Here is a 20,073-nt window from a genome sequence, read left to right as displayed (position 1 = left end):
GGTAGAAAGGAGGACCCAGGGAACTACAGAATGGTGAGCCTCACCTGTGTGCCTGTCAAGATCATGGAAAAGATCCTCCTGGAATCAAAGTCAAGGCACATGCAAGACAAAGAGGTGATTAGAGACAGCCAGCATGGCTTCACCAAAGGGTAAATTGTGCCGGCCCAAACTGATGGCTTTCTACAATGGAGTGACCACATCAGACAACAAGGGAAGACTGAACGATGTCATCCACTTGAAATTCTGTAAGACTTTGACATGGTCCCACATGACATCCTGGTCTCCAGATTGGAGATATGCTTTTGATGGGTGGACCATTGCGAGGATAAGGAGTTGGCTTGAAGGTCACACCCAGAGAGCAGTGGTCAATGGCTCTATGTCCAAGTGGAGACCGGTGATTAGTGGTGTACCTCAGGGGTCTGTCCTGGGACCAGTGCTGTTTAATATCTTTATCAATGACATGGACAGTGGGATCGAATGCACCCTCAGGAAGACTGCAGATGACACCAAGCTGAGTGGTGTAGTTGATACAACAGAGGAAGGGATGCCATCCAAAGGGTCCTGGACAAGCTTGAAATTTGGGCCCCTGTGAACCTAAGGAGGTTCAACAAGTCCAAGTGCAAGGTGCTGCTCCTGTGCTGGGGAAATCCCAGACAGGAGGATTGGCTGGGAGAAGAACTCATTGAGAGCAGCCCTGCAGAGAAGGACTTGGGGGTTCTGCTGGACAAAAAGCTCGACATGAGCCAGCACTGCGAGCTTGTAGGCCAGAAGGCCAACTGCATCCTGGGCTGCATCAAAAGAGGAGTGGCCAGCAGGTGGAGGCAGGTGACTATCCTCCTCTGCTCTGCCTTTGTGAGGCCCCACTTGGAGTCCTGCATCCAGGTCTGGAGCCCCCAGCACAAGAAGGATGTGGATCTGTTAAAATGGGTCCAGAGGAGGGCCAAGAAGATGATCAAGGGGCTGGAGCCCGTCCACTATGAAGAAAGGCTGAGAGAGCTGAGGCTGTTCAGCCTGGAGAAGAGAAAGCCCCTGGGTAACCTCTTCGTGGCCTTTCAGTACTTAAAGGGGGCTTCTAAAAAAGGTGGAGAATGACTCTCTGCTAAATCAGATAATGCCAGGACAAGGGAGAATGGTTTTAAGCTAAAAAAGATGAGATTTATTTTAGAGGTTAGGAGAAAATTCTTCACTTAGAGGGAGGTGAGGCACTGGAACACGTTGCCAAGAGACCTTAAAGATTCCCCATCCCTGGAGCTGATCAAGAGCAGGTTAGATGAGGCCCTGGGCAACCTGATCTCATGGGGGGCATCCCTGTCTATGGCCGGGCGGTTGGAACTAGATGACCTTTAAGGTCCTTTCCAACATGAGCCATTCTATGATTCTATGGTCTCACAATATTTACCTCAAGCATGACTCCCCTCCCATCAGCCTTCCTGTAGTCTGTCACCTGACCAGAACAGAAGTTGCCTCGCCATCATCTTCAATTTCATGTGCATGCTTCCGCCCTTTACGGTCCCTCTCTGTGCCACATTCCTCCTGCTGCTCCATCAGCTCCAGAGACAAAGTGGCCTCCCAGCCTCCTTCACAGCCATGTGGATGCATTGGGGAAACTCTTTGGATACATGCTTTTTCATCATCAATAGCACCTGCACTTCATGTACTCTGCACCAAATACACCATGGATATCATTAAAATGAAGGAACTCCTAACATCTCTTCCATAGTTTTCTTCAAGCTTTCACACCTTGTACAGCTAATTGCAGAGTTTGTATGGTGTAGTTAAGGAAGAAGATTTCAAAAAGCACCTAATAAAAATATTTTCTTGTTTTAAAGGCTGAATTTTGCTGCAGTTCAGTTTTGAGTATCATTATCCTATTGATATTGATCCAGGGTGACTTCTTTGGAGACCTCCCTTGGGAAGAAAAGCAGCCTGCGGGGGTCTGACACCTCCACTGCCAGCAGTGGTCTTTGTCCCTGTAACTGCAGCACAGCTGCACAACATGAAACCCTTTCTAAGATAAGTCAGGGGTTATTTGGGAAAAAATAAAATAAAAAATAAAATAATAAAATAAAATAAAATAAAATAAAATAAAATAAAATAAAATAAAATAAAATAAAATAAAATAAAATAAAATAAAATAAAATAAAATAAAATAAAATAAAATAAAATAAAATAAAATAAAAATGATATAATTAAAAAAAAAATTTGAAATGACCATTGGAACCTGAGAAATTCAGCTTGAATCTTAGTAGACACCTGGACATCCATGGTCTCTCTTGGGTCTTCTGTGGAAAACTCAGGATGAAAACTAAAGAAAATATATCTTCAAGTGGCTGTAGCTGTACCCATAAGCTTGGCCTCTTTTGGGAAATTGTCCCCTTCCAGCCACGGAAAAAAAAATTGAGTAATGTGAAAAGACCTGTTCAGTTGTATACGTTGAAGACGTATGAGGAGTGGCTGAGGGCACTGGGCCTGTTCAGCCTGGAGAAGAGGAAGCTGAGGGGGGACCTCATCGCGGTCTACAACTTCCTCGCGAAGGGGAGTGGAGAGGCAGGTGACCTGTTCCCTGTAAACACCAGTGATAGGACCTGCGGGAATGGTGTTAAGCTGAGGCAGGGGAAGTTTAGGCTGGACATCAGGAAGAGGTTCTTCACCGAGAGGGTGGTCGTACACTGGAACAGGCTCCCCAGGGACATAGTCACTGCACCAAGCCTGTCTGAATTTAAAAAGCGATTGGACTGTGCACTTAGTCACATGGTCTAAACTTTGGGCAGACCTGTGCGGTGCCAAGAGTTGGACTAGATGATCCTTATGGGTCCCTTCCAACTCGGGATATTCTATGAGTCTATGATTCTATGATTCAGTCAATAGAGTAGGGCAAAGTCATACTTCCTGTGCTATAGATGCAGAAGGCTAAAAGAATTGCATTGTGCCTTACACTGTGACTCAAGGACGTGTAACCCAAATCATGCAACTTTAACTTAGTACTGACAAGTCCATCACTAAACCATGTTACTAAGTTCTACATCTACACTTTGGCTCTCCAGTCGATGAACCAGCTCATGGATGGGAATCAGGGAGTCTCGGTTAGCGTGACGCTGCCTCAGGCATGCCACCATTGGCACCTGCTTGGAGTCCTGCGTCCAGGTCTGGGGTCCCCAACATAAGAAGGATGTGGATCTGTTAGAACAGGTCCAGAGGAGGGCCACGAAGATGATCAAGGGGCTGGAGCATGTCTCCTATGAAGAAAGGTTGAGAGAAATGGGGCTGTTCAATCTACAGAAGAGAAGGCTCTGGGGTGACCTTTTTGTGGTCTTTCAGTACTTAAAGGGGGCTTCTAAAAAAGATGTAGAGTGACTCTTTGCTAAATCAGATAATGACAGGACAAGGGAGAATGGTTTTAAGGAAAAAGAGGTGAGATTTAGATTAGAGGTTAGGAGAAAATTCTTCACTTAGAGGGAGGTGAGGCACTGGAACACGTTGCCAAGAGACCTTATATGTGCCCCATCCCTGGAGTTGATCAAGAGCAGGTTAGATGAGGCCCTGGGCAACCTGATCTCATGGGGGGCATCCCTGTCTATGGCCGGGCGGTTGGAACTAGATGACCTTTAAGGTCCCTTCCAACATGAGCCTTTCTGTGATTCTATGGTCTCACAAACTATGCCTCAAGAGTGACTCCCTTCCCATCAGCCTTCCTGTGGTCTATCACCTGACCAGAACAGAAGCTGCCTCGCCATCATCTTCAATTTCATGTGCATGCTTCCGCCCTTTACGGTCCCTCTCTGTGCCACATTCCTCCTGCTGCTCCATCAGCTCCAGAGACAAAGTGGCCTCCCAGCCTCCTTCACAGCCATGTGCCTCCTGCTTGCCCAGCAGATCCTGAGGCACACCTGACCTCATCACAGCATTCCCAGCCAGCTCCTCCCTGTGGCCTTTGATCTGATCACATACCTGTCACCTCACGTGCCTCTTCCAATGCCATGTGACTGCTCCAGGACCTCACAATCCCTGGCCTGCTCCAAAGGGACAAACAGCTGAAGTTAGGGTTAGGAGTCGGGTTGAAGACGAGATTTGCTGTGTGCATGCTGGAGGGCTTTGGGGGTTATCTGTTCAGGTTAACATTTAGGGATTAGAGGTCACCTTCTAGGGTTAAGGGAATGGCAAGGGCTTTGAGGCAGGGATTGGTGTTCTGCTCAGGGATCCTTCTCAAGGTATAGGGAAAGAGTAAGCTTTTTGGGTTAGAGTATTTTTTAGTTCTTGGTTGATGGCTAGGGTTAAGGCTGGCATTTTAATTCTTGGTTAGGTTTAATCATCCTTCTGCTCGGCCTTCTAAGAGAAGACGGGTTTGACATCTGCCTTTTCCAAGTCCCAAGGAACATCTATTGTGGCTTATTAGCCATATGGAGGCCAGGGTTGTTTAAGGATCCTTAACTTCTACTTCTTTATTGAGGGCATAACTTCAAGTCCCTTATTGAGGACAGGCTCCCTTCTTATACCATTCACTCTATAGCAGTTGTTTTCCACTATGTATTCATGGGTTAATAACTTTGCCCGGCAACATCAAACACCCAGCAACTTCCATTTCTTAATGGCTGGAGAACAAGCAGTCTTAGACAGCAAGGTGTCTCCTGAATCACCATTCTTTGTTCCTTCTAAACTCTTTACATTCCTCCTGGCCTCATCGTTAAGAGTCCAATATTATCACCAACCATGGGTCTTGTTGACCCCCATGGCCACAATTCCACAGTCTTTGATCAATCTGTACTCTCCAAGGTCTTTAAGACAGGTCTTATGACAACATCTGCAGCTCCACAGGCACCTCTCTCACGCTTCCCACACCACTGCTAAGCAACCTGAGGAATAACCAGGAGGATAATGAAGGTTTGGGAAAGGGCTTGGTTTAAATCTCTGAGGAGGGCCATTCTGTGCTTCACATGGAGAGTGATGATGGCGTCATAGGAAACAGTGACACTCATGAGGACAGAAGAGCAGGTGGATAAGGCCTTGGGCCTGCCAACACAGAACGCACACACATGAAAACTGCATGGGAAGGAAGAGGAATAATTGATGCAAAATACAGATTATGAAAGCAAAGACTGTGAGTATCACTGTGTCACTGCAGGAGAGCTCCAGCAACGGGGCAAAACCACAGAAGGGATCCACGAGACTGGGGCCACAGAACTGTAGCTTGGAGGAGAAGAAATTACTGTACATGAGAGCTCCTGGGCTCCTGGGATCAAGGGGAGCTCCTGGCAATCAGGCAGCGCTGCAGAGAGACAGCTCTGCCCAGGAGCAGCTCCTCTGCACAGCGCAGCAGGGCTGGGGGCTCTGACTGCAGGTGGCACAGGGAGAGGAGTGAAGGAGAGAGGGCTTGGAGGCAATGAGGAGCGCAAGAACAGAGGGCAGCATGTGGCAGGACAGATTTGCAGACTCTTGACACCGTGAGTCTCTGGCAGCACGGCAATGCAGATAGGGTTGGCAAAGGGGGTCTTCTACAGCTGGCACATCCAACAGCTGATAGCATCTGTCAGGATTGTTCTTATTCTACAGTTAATGTGGAGTAGAAGATGCTTTAGAGAATGGCATTTATGAGGGGGCATTTCAAGAGGAAGGCCGAGGCTTTGTTTTATCTGAAGGGGAAGGCTTTTCCATTTCTGTGCTTTTCAGATTCCTGCAGTGGAGGGGAGGCAGGTTTCGTGACAATGGATTTTCAAGATTGTACAGGAGACTGAGACTCCTAGAGTACTGACTGCACTGACAGACCAGTGTGTCAGCAACGAACTTGACAAAGTCCCTTCAGCCACCTTAGCTTGGAGACTGCACCAATATGAAGTCTGTGGTCTCCTCAATACTTACCAGATCTTCTTTTTAGTAGCTGGAACCCCTGTGATGCCCATGGACTCAGGAGTCCTGTGCAGGGCAGAGCTGAGCACACAGCTTTTGGGGTTGGGGGTTTGTGAGTGTGGACAGGGAGGAGATGTTGGGACAGAGAACGCACTCCCAGCAGGGACGTGGACAGGCAGCAGGGACACGGGCAAGCAGTGGGAGGGAGCTGCTGCCAGAAATGTTGTGTGAGGAAGGGCTCAGGCACCTCCCTGCCATCACCTGCAGGGCAGGCACCTTCCCTGGGACACCCCCTGCTCTCCTCTCCCACCAGCACAGCCTCTGCCCTCAAGCCCCCGGTGTCCCCAGCAGGAGCTGCCTCCTCTGCAGGCAGAGCTGCAGCAGAGGAGGGTCTGCTGAATGTCCGTCTGTCCCTCCCTGGCCTTGCCTCCCCTGGCAGCAGCATGCTGGCATTCCTGCTGGCTTCTCCAGCTGGCCGTGCTGCTGCTGTTCTTGTTTCCAGGCTGGCTGGGGATGGGGGTTTCACATGCACAGGGAGTGAGCCCTCGGGGTGCTTGGGGGAAGGGGAGTACAGGGACAGGGTGAGGGGGTCTGGAGATGTGCACTTTGAGCCTGGATTCTTCTGCACTCAGCAGTTTCCAGGTTCTTCTCAGGAGAACCTCTGAGTGCAATTGTCCTGCAGCTCAAAGAGATGCTAGCACAGGGCAGCTGAGACCAGCCTTGATGTACAGACTGGCCGTCATCTCTGAAGGACCCTCTGCACTAAAAGGGACAGTCTCATTTCCTCTGAGGATCCACAAGGTTTTCACTTGGAGTGCAGCAGAATGCCCAGGATTTATGCCTTAGAAACACTGCTCCAGTGTGGTGGGGCAGCTAGAAAAAGCAATACTAAATAAATAAATAAATAAATCCCCACACCTCTGATCTAAAATTGGAAATCTCTTGGATACCAGGACTGAAATGAATTTGAGATTACCCCATGTTCCTACCATGTTACTACCTCTGACTATGATGCAGGACTGATTCTTCCATTGCCCACAGAGGAGTCCTCTGCTCCAGAGAAAGTCTCAGGCAGAATCAAATTGAAGTCATTAAAGAGAACTTCCAAATAACTGCCTGCCAGTTGACAATAATTTTGGTGATTTTAAATGAGAAAATGGAATGAGTTTCCCTCTGCTCAGTCTGTGGTACATTATCTCTGTCTTTCTCTTCCTTCAGCAGGACCCCATGCTGAGAAATAGCAGATGCCCAACAGCAGCTCCATCACTGAGTTCCTCCTGCTGGCATTCGCAGACACGCGCGAGCTGCAGCTCCTGCACTTTGGACTCTTCCTAGGCATCTACCTGGCTGCCCTCCTGGGCAACGGCCTCATCCTCACCGCCGTAGCCTGCGACCACCGCCTCCACAACCCCATGTACTTCTTCCTCCTCAACCTCGCCCTCCTCGACCTGGGATGCATCTCCACCACTCTCCCCAAAGCCATGGCCAATTCTCTCTGGGATACCAGGGCCATCTCCTATCAAGGATGTGCTGTTCAGGTCTTATTTTTTGTTTTCTTCGTTGGAGCAGGGTATTTCCTTCTCACTGTCATGGCCTACGACCGCTACATTGCCATCTGCAAACCCCTGCACTACAGGAGCGTCCTGGGCAGCAGAGCTTGTGCCAAGATGGCAGCAGCTGCCTGGGGCAGTGGCTTTCTCAATGCTGTCCTGCACACGGCCAATACGTTTTCCCTGCCCCTCTGCCAAGGCAATGCTGTGGACCAGTTCTTCTGTGAAATCCCCCACATCCTTAAGCTCTCCTGCTCACATGCCTACCTCAGGGAGGTTGCGCTTCTTGTAGTTAGTCTCTGTTTAGCATTTGCATGTTTTATTTTCATTTCATTTTCTTATGTGCAGATCTTCAGGGCTGTGCTGAGGATGCCCTCTGAGCAGGGACAGCACAAAGCCTTTTCCACGTGCCTCCCTCACCTAGCTGTGGTCTCTCTGACTCTCAGCACGGCCTTGGTTGCCTACCTGAAGCCCCCCTCCATTTCTTCCCCATCTATGGACCTGGTGGTGTCATTTCTGTACTCAGTGTTGCCTCCAGCAGTGAACCCCCTCATCTACAGCATGAGGAACCAGGAGCTCAAGGACGCCTTGTGGAAACTCATTGGATACATGCTTCTTCAGCATCAACAGTGTGCCTGTAATATTAAATAGACACACAGGTTATCTGAAAAATCTCTTAATACAATAGCTTGCAATTCTTTTATTATTATTACTATTATTTCTTAAAATTGTGTTTTTGATTGAATTCTATTTGTGGCATCCTATCTGTTATTATTTTTTATTTACTTTCACCCAATCATTTTATATACCTACAGAACTAGGCTTCTTGTGTGGATAAAGATAATAAAGAATCCATGAGAACGTCATTGGTCTCAGATGCTATCTCTTCCCATCTCCTCTGCAGCTGGGGGAGAAGCCCCAGCATTCAGGAGGGGCTCAGGGCCAAGAGACCAGCTGCCACATGGAGGAGCAGCGCCGGTGGCCCTCAGGGCTGCTCCTCACTGCCCACTGGGCTCTGCCTCTCTGCTGCGTTTGGGTTGGGGCTGCTGCTTCCCTGGAGCCATGGCCATGGCCAGCAGCAGGATGTGGCCTTTTCACTGCTGCTCTCTTTTTGCTTCCACATAGTTCTCTTGAGCTCTTGTACTTGACTAAGCCCTTAGGTCTCGTGTACCTTGGTGAAAGTCCTGTTTTCTCTACAGTAGCATCTCTGCCACATCTCTGCTTCTTGCAAATCTGGTGTCAGGAATATACCCAAAGAGCTGCTCAATTGTCCTGGTTTCAGCTAGGATAGAGTTAATTTTCCTCCTAGTAACTAGTAGGGTGGTGTGTTTGGGATTTAAGATGAGAATAATGTTGATAACACACTGATGTTTTAATTGTTGCAGAGCAGTGCTTACACTAAGCCAAGGACTTTTCAGCTTCTTGCTCTGTCCTGCCGGTGGGCAGGCTGGGGGTGCAGCAGGAGCTGGGAGGGGACAGACCCAGGACAACTGACCCAAACTGGCCAAAGGGGTATTCCATACCATCTGACATCATGCGAAGCAATATATAGGGGTGGCTATCCGGGGTGGGGGGGCGGCTGCTCGGGGATAGGCTGGGCATCGGTCAGTGGGTGGTTAGCAATTGCATTGTGCGTCACTTGTTCCATACACATTATTATTAGTAGTACTATTATCATATATTTTTTTTCTGTCCTAATAACTGTTTCTATCTCAACCCACAGGCATCATTTTCCTGTTTCTCTCCCCCACCCCAGAGAGGGAGGGGGAGGGTGACTGAATGGCTGTGTGGTGCTTAGCTGCCGGCCGGGTTAAACCATAACAGTGTGAGACACAGCCTTTCACTGCCAGGTACCAGGTCAACCAATGCTGGCCCCAGACCGTGAGAAAAAAAAGTAGAAATGTTACGTACAGAAGGTGAGAAGTTGGATCTTGAGGATACAAGATGGCAGGCACCTGTGGGCAGTACAGACACTGACCTGCGGTCTCAGAGTTCCCTGGGTGGGGAATAGGAGAAAGAGGCCAGAGCCTCTCCTGTGCCACCTCCCCTCCAGCCCTGCCCTATACAGGTGGAGTATTTCTCTCTTACTCAGGCACCAGCAGAGCTTTGCCTCCTCCTTCTCCACAGGGAAACGAGCCACAGGCCTGGCTGTGTGTGAGGGAGCAGCAGACCTGAGCAGAAAAAAAGCCAGTTTCATGGCACTGGGGCATCTGAATGGTCCAGCCCCTGTGGCTGGGTCTGTTCTTTGCAGCAAAGGGCAGTCACCAAGCCCCAGGTCTGTGGTTGCTCCTGCAGCTCTGAGGACCACTCCAAGGGGCATCACAGTATTAATGGTCAGGACCTATGAGGGTCAGCCCAACCATGGATCGCAGCAGTAGGTTGGTAGGATTCCATAGTACACAAGGACATGGACACCTCGTTGCTGTTTTCATGAATGTCTTTATTACAAATTGCTACAAATTCCTACCTGTAAAGCAACTACATATTGCAAGAAACTACTAAGTTACCACTAGGAAAGCAGATATGGGCTTGTGATGCTTTCCCTAAATCTGCACCAATAAATATTATTTGAGGTGCTACTGGTATGACACTCATGAATCCACTTGGTGGAGGGAACAAGGCATGGCACCTTCCCCTTCTTTCTTTTGGGCTAATCACGATAGCTCTGAAGTAATTTGAACATCATTGGGTAACCCTAACGACATGCCTCCAGACTGTGTTTCTGGCTTTTTCCAAGGGTAAGCAACTGAACTAAAGGGTACCAGTGGGCTGTTGGCATAACTGCCTTGAATACAGAGAACGTCAAATAGTTGTCTACCTTGCCTGGTCTCACACAGGACCCTTCTGTTGTGGGGTTGCTGAGAGCTGAAGAAGAGCAAGTGCCGATGGCTGCCACACCGGCAGCAATAGCACACTGACCTCCAAGTCCTCCAAGCTCAAGAGCTATGTATTCCTGTGAGCAAAAAGTCAAACTAAGGGGGCAGGAGACTTGCTTGGATGATCAAGGAGATCCTGGAATGACTTAAATGGAAGAAGGATGTATACATAATGTGGAAAAGGGGACAAGTCACTTGGGAAGAATATAGGGACATTGTCTGAGGATGCAGGGAAGCGACAGGGAAATCCAAGGCACATTTGGAGTTAAATCTTAGAAGAGGTGTGAAGGACAACAAAAAGGCCTTTTTCAAATATATAAATAGCAGAAGAAAGATGAAGGAAAATGTGGGCCCACTGCTTAATGAGGTTGTTGCCCTGGTGACAAAGGATACAGAGAAGGCAGAATTACTGAATGCCTTCTTTGCTTCAGTCTTCACTGCTAAGACCAGCCCTCCAGAATCTCTGACCTTAGGGACAAGGGAAGAAATCTGGAGAAACGAGGACTTTCCCTTAGTTGAAGAGGATCAGGTCAGAGATCCCTTAGGTAAACTTGACACCCACAGATCTGTGGACCTCGATGAGATGCATCCATGAGTGCTGAGGGAGCTGGCAGATGTTACTGCTGGCCCACTCTCCATCATTTTTGAAAGGTCATGGAGAACAGGAGAGGTGCCTGAAGACTGGAAGAAAGCTCATGTCATGCCAGTCTTCAAAAAAGGCAAGAAGGAGGACCCAGGCAACTACAGGCCGGTCAGCCTCACCTCCATCCCTCGAAAGGTGACGGAACAGCTCATCCTGGAGGTCATCTCCAAGTAAATGGAGGAGAAGAAGGTGATCAGGAGCAGTCAGCATGGGTTCACCAAGGGAAATCATGCTTCACCAACTTGATAGCCTTCTATAATGGAATGACTAGCTGAGTGGGTGAGGGGAGAGCAGTGGATGTTGTGTACTTTAACTTCAGCAAGACTTTCAACACTGTCTCCCATAACATCCTCATAGGCAAGCTCAGGAAGTGTGGGATGGACGAGTGGACAGTGAGGTGGATTGTGAGCTGGCTAGATGGCAGAGTTCAGTGGGTTGTGCTTAGTGGAGCAGAGTCTAGTTGGAGGCCTGTAGCCAGCAGTGTCCCCCAGGGATCTACACTGAGTCCAGTCCTGTTCAACGTATTTGTCAATGACCTGGATGATGGAATAGAGTGCAGAACCCTCAGCAGGTGTAAAGATGTGCTGTTTCCTGTCAAAGTGCTCTGTTTCAAGTCAAAGGTCTCCTCAGGCTCTCCTCAAAGCTCAACTCAAGCTCTCCTGCTCAGATCCTCAGGGAAGTTGGGGCACTTGTGTGTAGTGTTTCTTTAGTCTTTGGTAGTTTTATTTTCATTGTGCTGTCCTATGTGCAGGTCTTCAGGGCTCTGTTGAGGATGCCCTCTGAGTAGGGATGGCACAAAGCCTTTTCCACGTGCCTCCCTCACTTGGCCATGGTCTCCCTGCACAGTATCACTGCCATGGGTGTCTACCTGAAGCCTCCCTCCATCACCTTCCCATCCCTGGACCTGGTGGTTTCAGCTCTGTACTCAGTGTTCTCAGTGTTGCCTCCAACAGTGAAACCCTCATGGCATCTGCAGGTGTTTGCTTGTAGCCACCATCACAATGATGAGGGTGTTCCACATCCCAGTCACCGTGCTGGTCATGTGAAAGAGGAAGAAGAGATTTCTCTATGGGTAGAGGATCTTCCAGACGGACAGCTGGGGAAACTCAGAGAATGGTGTCTTAGTGTCCCATTCCCTTCATGGAAACCATTTTAGAGCATCCTTCCACCCACCCCACCCCCCCATCCCCCCTTCCCATTTTGTTAGGACACCAATGAGCAAGATGTTTCTTTCTCAGTTCCTAAAAGAAATGGAGAAGGGTATTCAGTGGGGTGAAATGATCCCAAGCAGTCATGGCTGAGGTGTCCTGCCAGACAGTGGGAACACAATAGGGGTTAAGGGTGGGTATCATTTCTTCACACGTTTAACAACCAAACTTTAATAGCACAAATCACACTTCTAAAATCCGTCTCTCCCATGTTCAGAGAGAAGCAGTCAGTGATAACTTCAGTCTGCTTCAAACACCACACCCCAGGAGATACCTTGCTGCCTGCAGGAGCTGTTAGACCTGAGGCCTTGGGGACACCTCGAGGGAGCCCGATGGCACAGAGCAAGCGATGCCATGGTCGGGTGTTGTGCTGCTGAGCTGGGCCGGGCTTCAGGGCCCAAAGGGAGCTCCCGGCAAGCGAGCAGCACTGCAGAGAGACAGCTCTGCCAGGAGCAGCTCCTCTGCACAGCGCATCAGGGCTGGGGGCTCTGACCACAGGTGGCACAGGGAGAGGGGAGAAGGAGAGAGGGCTTGGAGGCTGTGAGGAGTGCAAGAACAGAGGGCAGCAGGTGGCGGGCAGCCTGTGGCAGGACAGATTTGCAGAATCTTGACACTGCAAGATCTCTTGCAGCAGGGCAATGCAGATGGGGTTGATTTTTCTGAAAGTGAAGGCTTTTGTTTGGTTTCTGTGCTTTCAGATTCCTTCAGTGGAAGGGAGACAGGTTTCATGGCAAAGGATTTTCAGGATTGTACAAGAGACTGAGACTCCTACAGTATTGTGCTGAGAGATCAATATGGCAGCGATGAAATTACTAAAGTCCTTTCAGCCACCTCAGCTTGAAGACTACACCAGCATTATGTCTGTGGTCTTCTCAGGGCTTATCAGAGCTGATCTTTAGGAGCAGCAGCCCCTGTGATGCCCATGCACAGTGCCCTGTACTCAGGAGTCCTGTGCAGGGCAGAGCTGCACACACTGCTTGTTGGATGGGGTCTGTGAGCGTGGAGAGGGAGGAGACGTGGGGACAGAGAACCAGCTCCCAGCAGGGACATGGGCAGGCAACAGGGACATGGGCAGGTGGTGAGAGGGAGCTGCTGCCACAAATGCTGTGCGAGGGAGGGCTCAGCAGCTCCCTGCCATCCCCTGAAGGGCAGACACCCCCTGCTCTCCTCTCCCACCAGCACAGCCTCTGCCCTCAAGCCCCTGGTGTCCCCAGCAGGAGCTGCCTCCTCTGCAGGCAGAGCTGCAGCAGAGGAGGGTCTGCTGAATGTCCGTCTGTCCCTCCCTGGCCTTGCCTCCCCTGGCAGCAGCATGCTGGCATTCCTGCTGGCTTCTCCAGCTGGCCGTGCTGCTGCTGTTCTTATTTCCAGGCTGGCTGGGGATGGGGGTTTCTCATGCACAGGGAGTGAGCCCTCAGTGTGCTTGGGGGAAGGGGAGTAGGAGATTAGGGCGAGGGGTCTGGAGATGTGCACTTTGAGCCTGGATTCCTTTGGTCCCAGCAGTGTCCTGGTTCTGTAGGCACTGGAAAAGGCACCACAGGGAAGTGATCACAGCACTGAGGCTGCCAGAATTAAACAAATATTTGGGCAATCCTCTCAGGCGTATTGGCTGATTTTTGGGTATTCATGTACAGATTTAGGGGTAGGATTTGATGATCCTTGTGGAAGCCTTCCAAGTCAGGATATTCCATGATTCTATGACTCTACGAACCTGTGAGTACAACTGACCTGCCGCTCAAAGCGACACCAGGACAGGGCAGTGGAGACCAGCCCTGATGGACAGACTGGCTGTCTTCTCTGAAGGACACTCTGCATTAAAGGAAGCATCCCTTTGTCTCTGAGGATCCAAAAGGTTTTACGTGGAGTGCAGCAGAAACGCCCAGATTGCTAGGGATTTCTGCCTTAGAGAAAGAGAGATTGAGACTCCAGTGCAGTGCCACGAGGATGATTAGGGGAGTGGAGCATTTCCTTTACGAGGAAAGGCTGAGGGAACTGGGTCTCTTTAGCTTGGAGAAGAGGAGAGTGAGGTGTGACCTTATTAATATTTATAAATATGTAAAGGGTGAGTGTCAGGAGGACGGAGCCAGGCTTTTCTTGTCACACCCAATGATAGGACAAGGAGCAATGGGTGCAAGCTGGAATATAGGAGGTTCCACTTATACATGAGAGAAAACTTTTTCACAGTGAGGGTGACAGAACACTGGAACAGGCTGCCCAGGGGGGTTGTGGAGTCTCCTTCTCTGGAGACTTTCAAAACCCGTCTGGACGCGTTCCTGTGTGACATGATCTAGGTGTTCCTGCTCCGGCAGGGGGATTGAACTAGATGATCTTTCAAGGTCCCTTCCAATCCCCACTGTTCTTTGATTCAGTGATTCTTAGTAAAAGTCCTCAGGAGTGGGGTGGGCAGCTGGACAAAAAATGCCAAAAGAAATCCCCACTGCTTGCTCTGCAGTTGGGTGAATGGTGAGCAACAATATGGAAAGCTTGTTATTATCCATGACTTGAATCTGAAATTACCTTATGTTCCTCTTTACCTCTTGCTGTTGGGCAGGAGTGATTCCTCTGTTGCCCACAGCAGAGTCCCCTACTCACAGGGACACCCTCAGGCAGCATCAGTCAGAACTCCTGAAAGTGACCTGCGAAAAGTCTGCCTCTAAGGGGGCAAACATTTTGGGGGTGTTAAGTAAGATAAGGAACAAGTTTTTCTCACAGTACTCTTCTTATTTCTTATTTTTTTTGTTTTGTTTTGTTTTGTTTTGTTTTGTTTTTCTCCTTGGGCAGAACCCCATGCCCAGAGAAAGATAACGTCCGATAGCAGCTCTGTGAGCTTGCAATGGGTTTTTCTCTGAGAACTCTCTTCCAGCTTTGTTCTGCCTTCTCCACTTCAACAGACAACCATGTCCAAAGACAGAAAATGCCCAACTGCAGCTCTGTGAGCGAGTTCCTCCTCCTGGCATTCGCAGATATGCATGAGCTGCAGCTCCTGCACTTCGGGCTCTTCCTGGGCATCTACCTGGCTGCCCTCCTGGGCAACGGCCTCATCCTCACTGCTGTAGCCTGCGACCACCGCCTCCACACCCCCATGTACTTCTTCCTCCTCAACCTCGCCCTCCTCGACCTGGGATGCATCTCCACCACTCTCCCCAAAGCCATGGCCAATTCCTTGTGGGACACAAGGGCCATCTCCTATCAAGGATGTGTTGCCCAACTCTTTTTCTTTGCTTTCTTGTTTGAAGCTGAGTTTTCCCTCCTCACTATCATGGCCTATGACCGCTACGTTGCCATCTGCAAGCCCCTGCACTATGGGAGTGTCCTGGACAGCAGAGCTTGTGCCAAGGTGGCAGCATCTGCCTGGGGCAGTGGCTTTCTCACTGCTGTCCTGCATACGGCCAATACATTTTCCCTGCCCCTCTGCCAAGGCAATGTTGTGGACCAGTTCTTCTGTGAAATTCCCCAGATCCTCAAGCTCTCCAGCTCAGATGCCTATCTCAGGGAAGTTGGAGCACTTGTTTTTAGCGTATGTTTAGGCTTTTGTTGTTTTCTGTTTATTGTGTTGTCCTATGTGCAGATCTTCAGGGCTGTGCTGAGGATGCCCTCTGAGCAGGGCCGGCACAAAGCCTTTTCCACATGCCTCCCTCACCTGGTCATTGTCTCCCTGTTTGTCAGCTCTGGCATGGTTGCCTACCTGAATGTCTCAATATCTTCCCCATCCCTGGACCTGGTGGTGTCTTTTCTGTACTCGGTGGTGCCTCCAGCAGTGAACCCCCTCATCTACAGCATGAGGAACCAGGACCTCAAGGATGCAGTGAAGAAAGTTTTTGAATACATGCGTTTTTGGAATCAATAACGTTTACTTGACTTCCAGGTTTAATACAGAAACAGGAAAATATTTCTTGTTATTTTTCTTTATTAATATTTTCCGCAAGCTGTGCTTTCATTTAAATAATGTTATTCTTAATATTCTGACTGTTGTTTTTTCTAACTTACTATGTCCTAATAGTCTCATGTACCTGTAAAACTGGGCTTTACGTGTAGATAAATATAATATAGCAGCCAAGAGAAATTCACTGTTATCAGCTGGCAACTCTTCCCAACTCCTCTGGAGCTGGGGGAGCAGCCCCAGCACACAGGAGGGGCTCAGTGACGCAGTTGCCGCTTCAAGCTTCAGGTAGAAACAGCTCAGCTTGCCCATCTATCAGCAGTCTGTCTAATTGTTTCCTTAGCAAGAACCTCATCATTTCTCATTGAATTCATATGATATGGGTTAATACTAACACTATTATTTATAATTTCCTATCTGTCATTATAAAATAATTCTTGTGCAGTCATCCTTCTGGGAAGGTAAACTTTACAGGAGGCATAAAAGATGAGGAGCTTGCTTTGTTCTTTGGAAAATTGCAACATGATTTCTTTTTCTTTGGTTTGAAGCAGGAAAAACCCTCCTGCACCTGAGTGCAGGAAAGGAAAGCAGCTGGGAGTTAGTGTAAAGGAGCTGTAACATCCAGCTGAAGACTTCTGACTGGTGTAAGTAAAAGTGATGCAAGGACCAGGTGGCCATTGAGAGAAATGGCAGGTACTGAGGAACAAGGTTGTCCATGCAGTGTCAGACCAAAGAGTCTGCTTTTCCTCCCTATGCATATCCCCTTAGGAGTATCCCTGGATCGCTATCAATTGGAGAATGATGATCTGAACTGAAACACAAGAAAATTCACCCTTTAAAATGAGAAATATTTCTAATAGATACTTTTTGAAATCTTCCTTCGTAACTATTCCATGAAAGCTCTACAATTAGCTGAACAAGTCTTGAAGACTTGAAGAAAACTGTGGGAGAGATATGGCGCCTTAGGAGTTTCTGCATTTTAATAAGTTCCTTGGTGTATTTTGGTGCTCAGTCGATGAAGCTCAGGTACTGAGAGGAGAATGATGCAACTGTGTAAGACGGTAAAGTCAGCAGGAAAAGTTGAAGTGACTTGGAGTATTAATGGGCCCCACTGAGGGCTGTTACTAAGACAGCCTCCCCAGAGACTTGTTAGGGCAGATAATTGGAGGCCATGATTAAAGACAGGCAAAGCACTGTGCTGAGAAAAGTCTTGGTTTGTTTTGGTGAAGTAAAAGGGCCAAGTTCTGACCCCAGCCACTGGGACAGAAGATCCTGCACCCCCGTGTCTGGCTCAGGGCTCTTCCCGGGGGTCTGTGGGATGTGGTGGGCAGTGTGATGCCACAGGAAGAGCAATGGTATGACACCCCCCTGCCTCTGCACAGGGTCACAAGAAAGCAATGAGGCTCATTGCAATGACTGTATTTCATATACTCATAAGCTCTAGCCAAGGGGACAAAACTGTCCTTCTTGCCAGCACCCACCTCTTTGTCCTCTCCACATTTTCCTATGCTGTCCCATACTTTGTCCTATTCCCTGGAAGTCTGCAGACACCTATCTCTGTTCACCACCTTGCTCTCATCCTGGCATTGCCGTGATTTCACTGATGTCTTGTCAACCATCACCATCTGTTCCTTGAAACACAAAATTTGGGTCTGATCATAGATACTCTTTGGGTGACCTTTGGCAACACAGCACTACTCTGAGGGACATTTCTTCCTCCTCGTGGCCAATGTCAACCTTCCAAGCACAATTTGTGGCAGTTTTTCTCTCCTGCTCTTTCCTACTACCAAAGAAAGCTTCATCAGGGTGGAAACCACTCCTTAAGTAGGCATTCCAACCCATCAGCCTTCTTGAGGCCTGTCACCCAAACAAACAGAAGTCACCTCACCACCATCTTCCAAGCCATGGGCCTGCTGCTGGTCTTGCAGGTTCTTGGCTAGACACACCCAAACCTTGTGCCTCCTGCCGTCCAGTCATGTACTCAAGCAGAAAGGACATGACAACCCATATCCAGGCCTTCTTTCTGTCTGGGTCCTCCTGGGTATGTCGGCAGAGGGGATCCCACAGTCAGCATGCCAACCAGGTGTCTTCTGCTGGCCTACCAGGGCCACTGGCAGATGTCAGCCAAAAAGTACAGATCCCAGGTCTAAGTCAAGGGTGACCTGTCAGCTACTTCAGGCAGAAGTGACCTCTTAGTCCCTTTCTGTGGCATGTTCCTGCTGCTGCCCTATCAACTGCAGAGATAGAATTGACCTCACAGTCACTGCCACAGTCACATTCCTCTTGCTGGTGCAGGAGATCCTGAGGCAGAGCTGAGCTCATCAGAGCATTCCCACCCATCTCCTCCTTGTTGCCTACAAGCTGATCAGATCCATGGCCCCACACATTCATCTTTGAATGCCATGTGACTGCATGTAGTGGGATTATGTGGTAAGGTTTTGTTAGTGGAGGGCCATAGAGGTGGCTTCAGTGAGCAGAATTCAGAAGCTGCCCCATGTTAGATAAGGGCCCCACTGCTGGCCAGAACTGGGCCAATAAGCGATATTGTTTGCGCCTCTGTGAGAGCATATTTCAGAAAAAAAAAAAAAAAAAAAGCTGCTGCAGAACAGCGCTGGGAGAGAGAGAGGAGTGAGAAACAGCCTTGCAAGCGCTAAGGTCAGTGAAGAAGGAGGGGGAGACCCGCTCCGTGTCCCAGAGCAGAAGTCCCCTGCGGCCTGTGGTGAGGACCATGGTGAAGCAGGCTGTCCCCCTGCAACCTGTAGAAGAGACCATGGTGGAGCAGGTGGTCCTGCACTCACAGAGGTTGTAGTCTGTGGAGGACCCTTGCCAGAGCAGATTCCGGGCCAGATCTGTAGCCCGTGGAGACGAGCCCACGCAGGAGCAGGTGACCTGTCAGGAGCTGCTGCCCGTGGGGGACCCAGGTTGGAGCAGTTTGCTCCTGACGGATAGACCACATGGTCTGGAGCAGTTCGCTCCTGTCGGATGGACCACATGGTCTGGAGCAGTTCGCTCCTGTCGGATGGACCACATGGTCTGGAGCAGTTCTGGATATCTTGCCTCCTGACCTCCCCAAATGTGTCCTCATGTTCTGGGCAGCTTTTCAAACATTTCCATGACCTGCAAGGACCTGTCTCCTTGCATGGGGATGGTCAGTTTCTGGGACAGAAGTGACATCTTAGTGGGATGGAAGGACACACTGTGCTGTAGGCAGGCCCTGCACAGCACGCCTAGCAGCCCTGCACAGCCCCTGAGGGTCCCAGCCCCAGTTCATACCCCCAGCTTGTGCTCCAGAAGGGCCCCCTAGGTCCTGTGTCACTTTTCCCACCTGGGTGTCTTGGCTACCCCAGGACATCCTGGAGGCAGTGGCCACCTCTGACTGGAAAACTGAAACCAGCCATGAAAGTAGATTGAGGAAACAGCTGAAAGCTTTGCAAAAAAGGACTCTATGTAATAGCTTAAAGAGTCTCCCTTGCCAGCACCACCAGCTTTTTTTTCTATGAAAGTTCATTATTTATTTTCACAGTTTTCTATTGACAGCACCATGGAGAAGTGCAATAAACCAGATTATGCTTTCTTGATGAATAGTTTTATGCACACATTTACCAAAATACATTTCCCAACAATGCTAATGCTTCTTTCTTTTTCTCTATTTTTTCCTTCCACTTATTCTGTCCTTGAAGAGCACTCCGAGGGAAAGAGTCATTGAATTAAAGAATAATGCATGTTTAAAAGACCGAGATTGAGAAATGCGCTCCATGCCATCTTGAAGGGAGAGAACAAAGAGGGTCAACAGTGTTGGCGCAAGTGCCCTTCACTGAGGGATGCTGCTGGTAACTGGCTGGAAGGAGGACTTTGTACCACTAACGTCCAGCCACCTTCCCCCCCACAACATCATCCCCTTCTTCAGTCTAAATATCACCAATGTGGCTAAAGAGAAACTCCAGGAGACCATGGCAAAGGTCTTGCTAAAGTCCAGGTTCACCACGTTCCCTTCTTTCCCCTCCCCTTCTATTTCAGCAGTTCCTTTTTTTCCTCCGAGTGTCTGAAGATGGCTGTGGCAGGACTTTCCCCATCATGT

General features: G+C 49.2%; 2 protein-coding genes across 2 annotated transcripts; both read left to right on the top strand.

Annotated features, from left to right (window-relative positions):
* Positions 1 to 6,940: 6,940 nt before the first annotated feature.
* On the top strand, positions 6,941 to 8,042 carry LOC310891661 (olfactory receptor 14C36-like; the record flags this gene model as incomplete). Its single annotated transcript, XM_083853898.1, has 1 exon — positions 6,941 to 8,042. The coding sequence occupies exon 1, from the start codon at positions 7,086 to 7,088 to the stop codon at positions 8,040 to 8,042; it is 957 nt and encodes a 318-aa protein (XP_083710024.1). The 5' UTR covers positions 6,941 to 7,085.
* Positions 8,043 to 14,898: 6,856 nt separating this feature from the next.
* LOC310891660 (olfactory receptor 14A16-like) lies at positions 14,899 to 15,962 on the top strand (the record flags this gene model as incomplete). The annotated part of the gene is made up of 1 exon (XM_083853897.1): positions 14,899 to 15,962. The coding sequence occupies exon 1, from the start codon at positions 14,949 to 14,951 to the stop codon at positions 15,960 to 15,962; it is 1,014 nt and encodes a 337-aa protein (XP_083710023.1). The 5' UTR covers positions 14,899 to 14,948.
* Positions 15,963 to 20,073: the final 4,111 nt, after the last annotated feature.

Source organism: Anser anser (genome assembly GCF_964211835.1).
Source record: "Anser anser genome assembly, contig: HAP1_SCAFFOLD_292, whole genome shotgun sequence".
Lineage (NCBI taxonomy): Eukaryota > Metazoa > Chordata > Aves > Anseriformes > Anatidae > Anser > Anser anser.
This window is presented reverse-complemented; position numbering and strand designations above follow the sequence as displayed.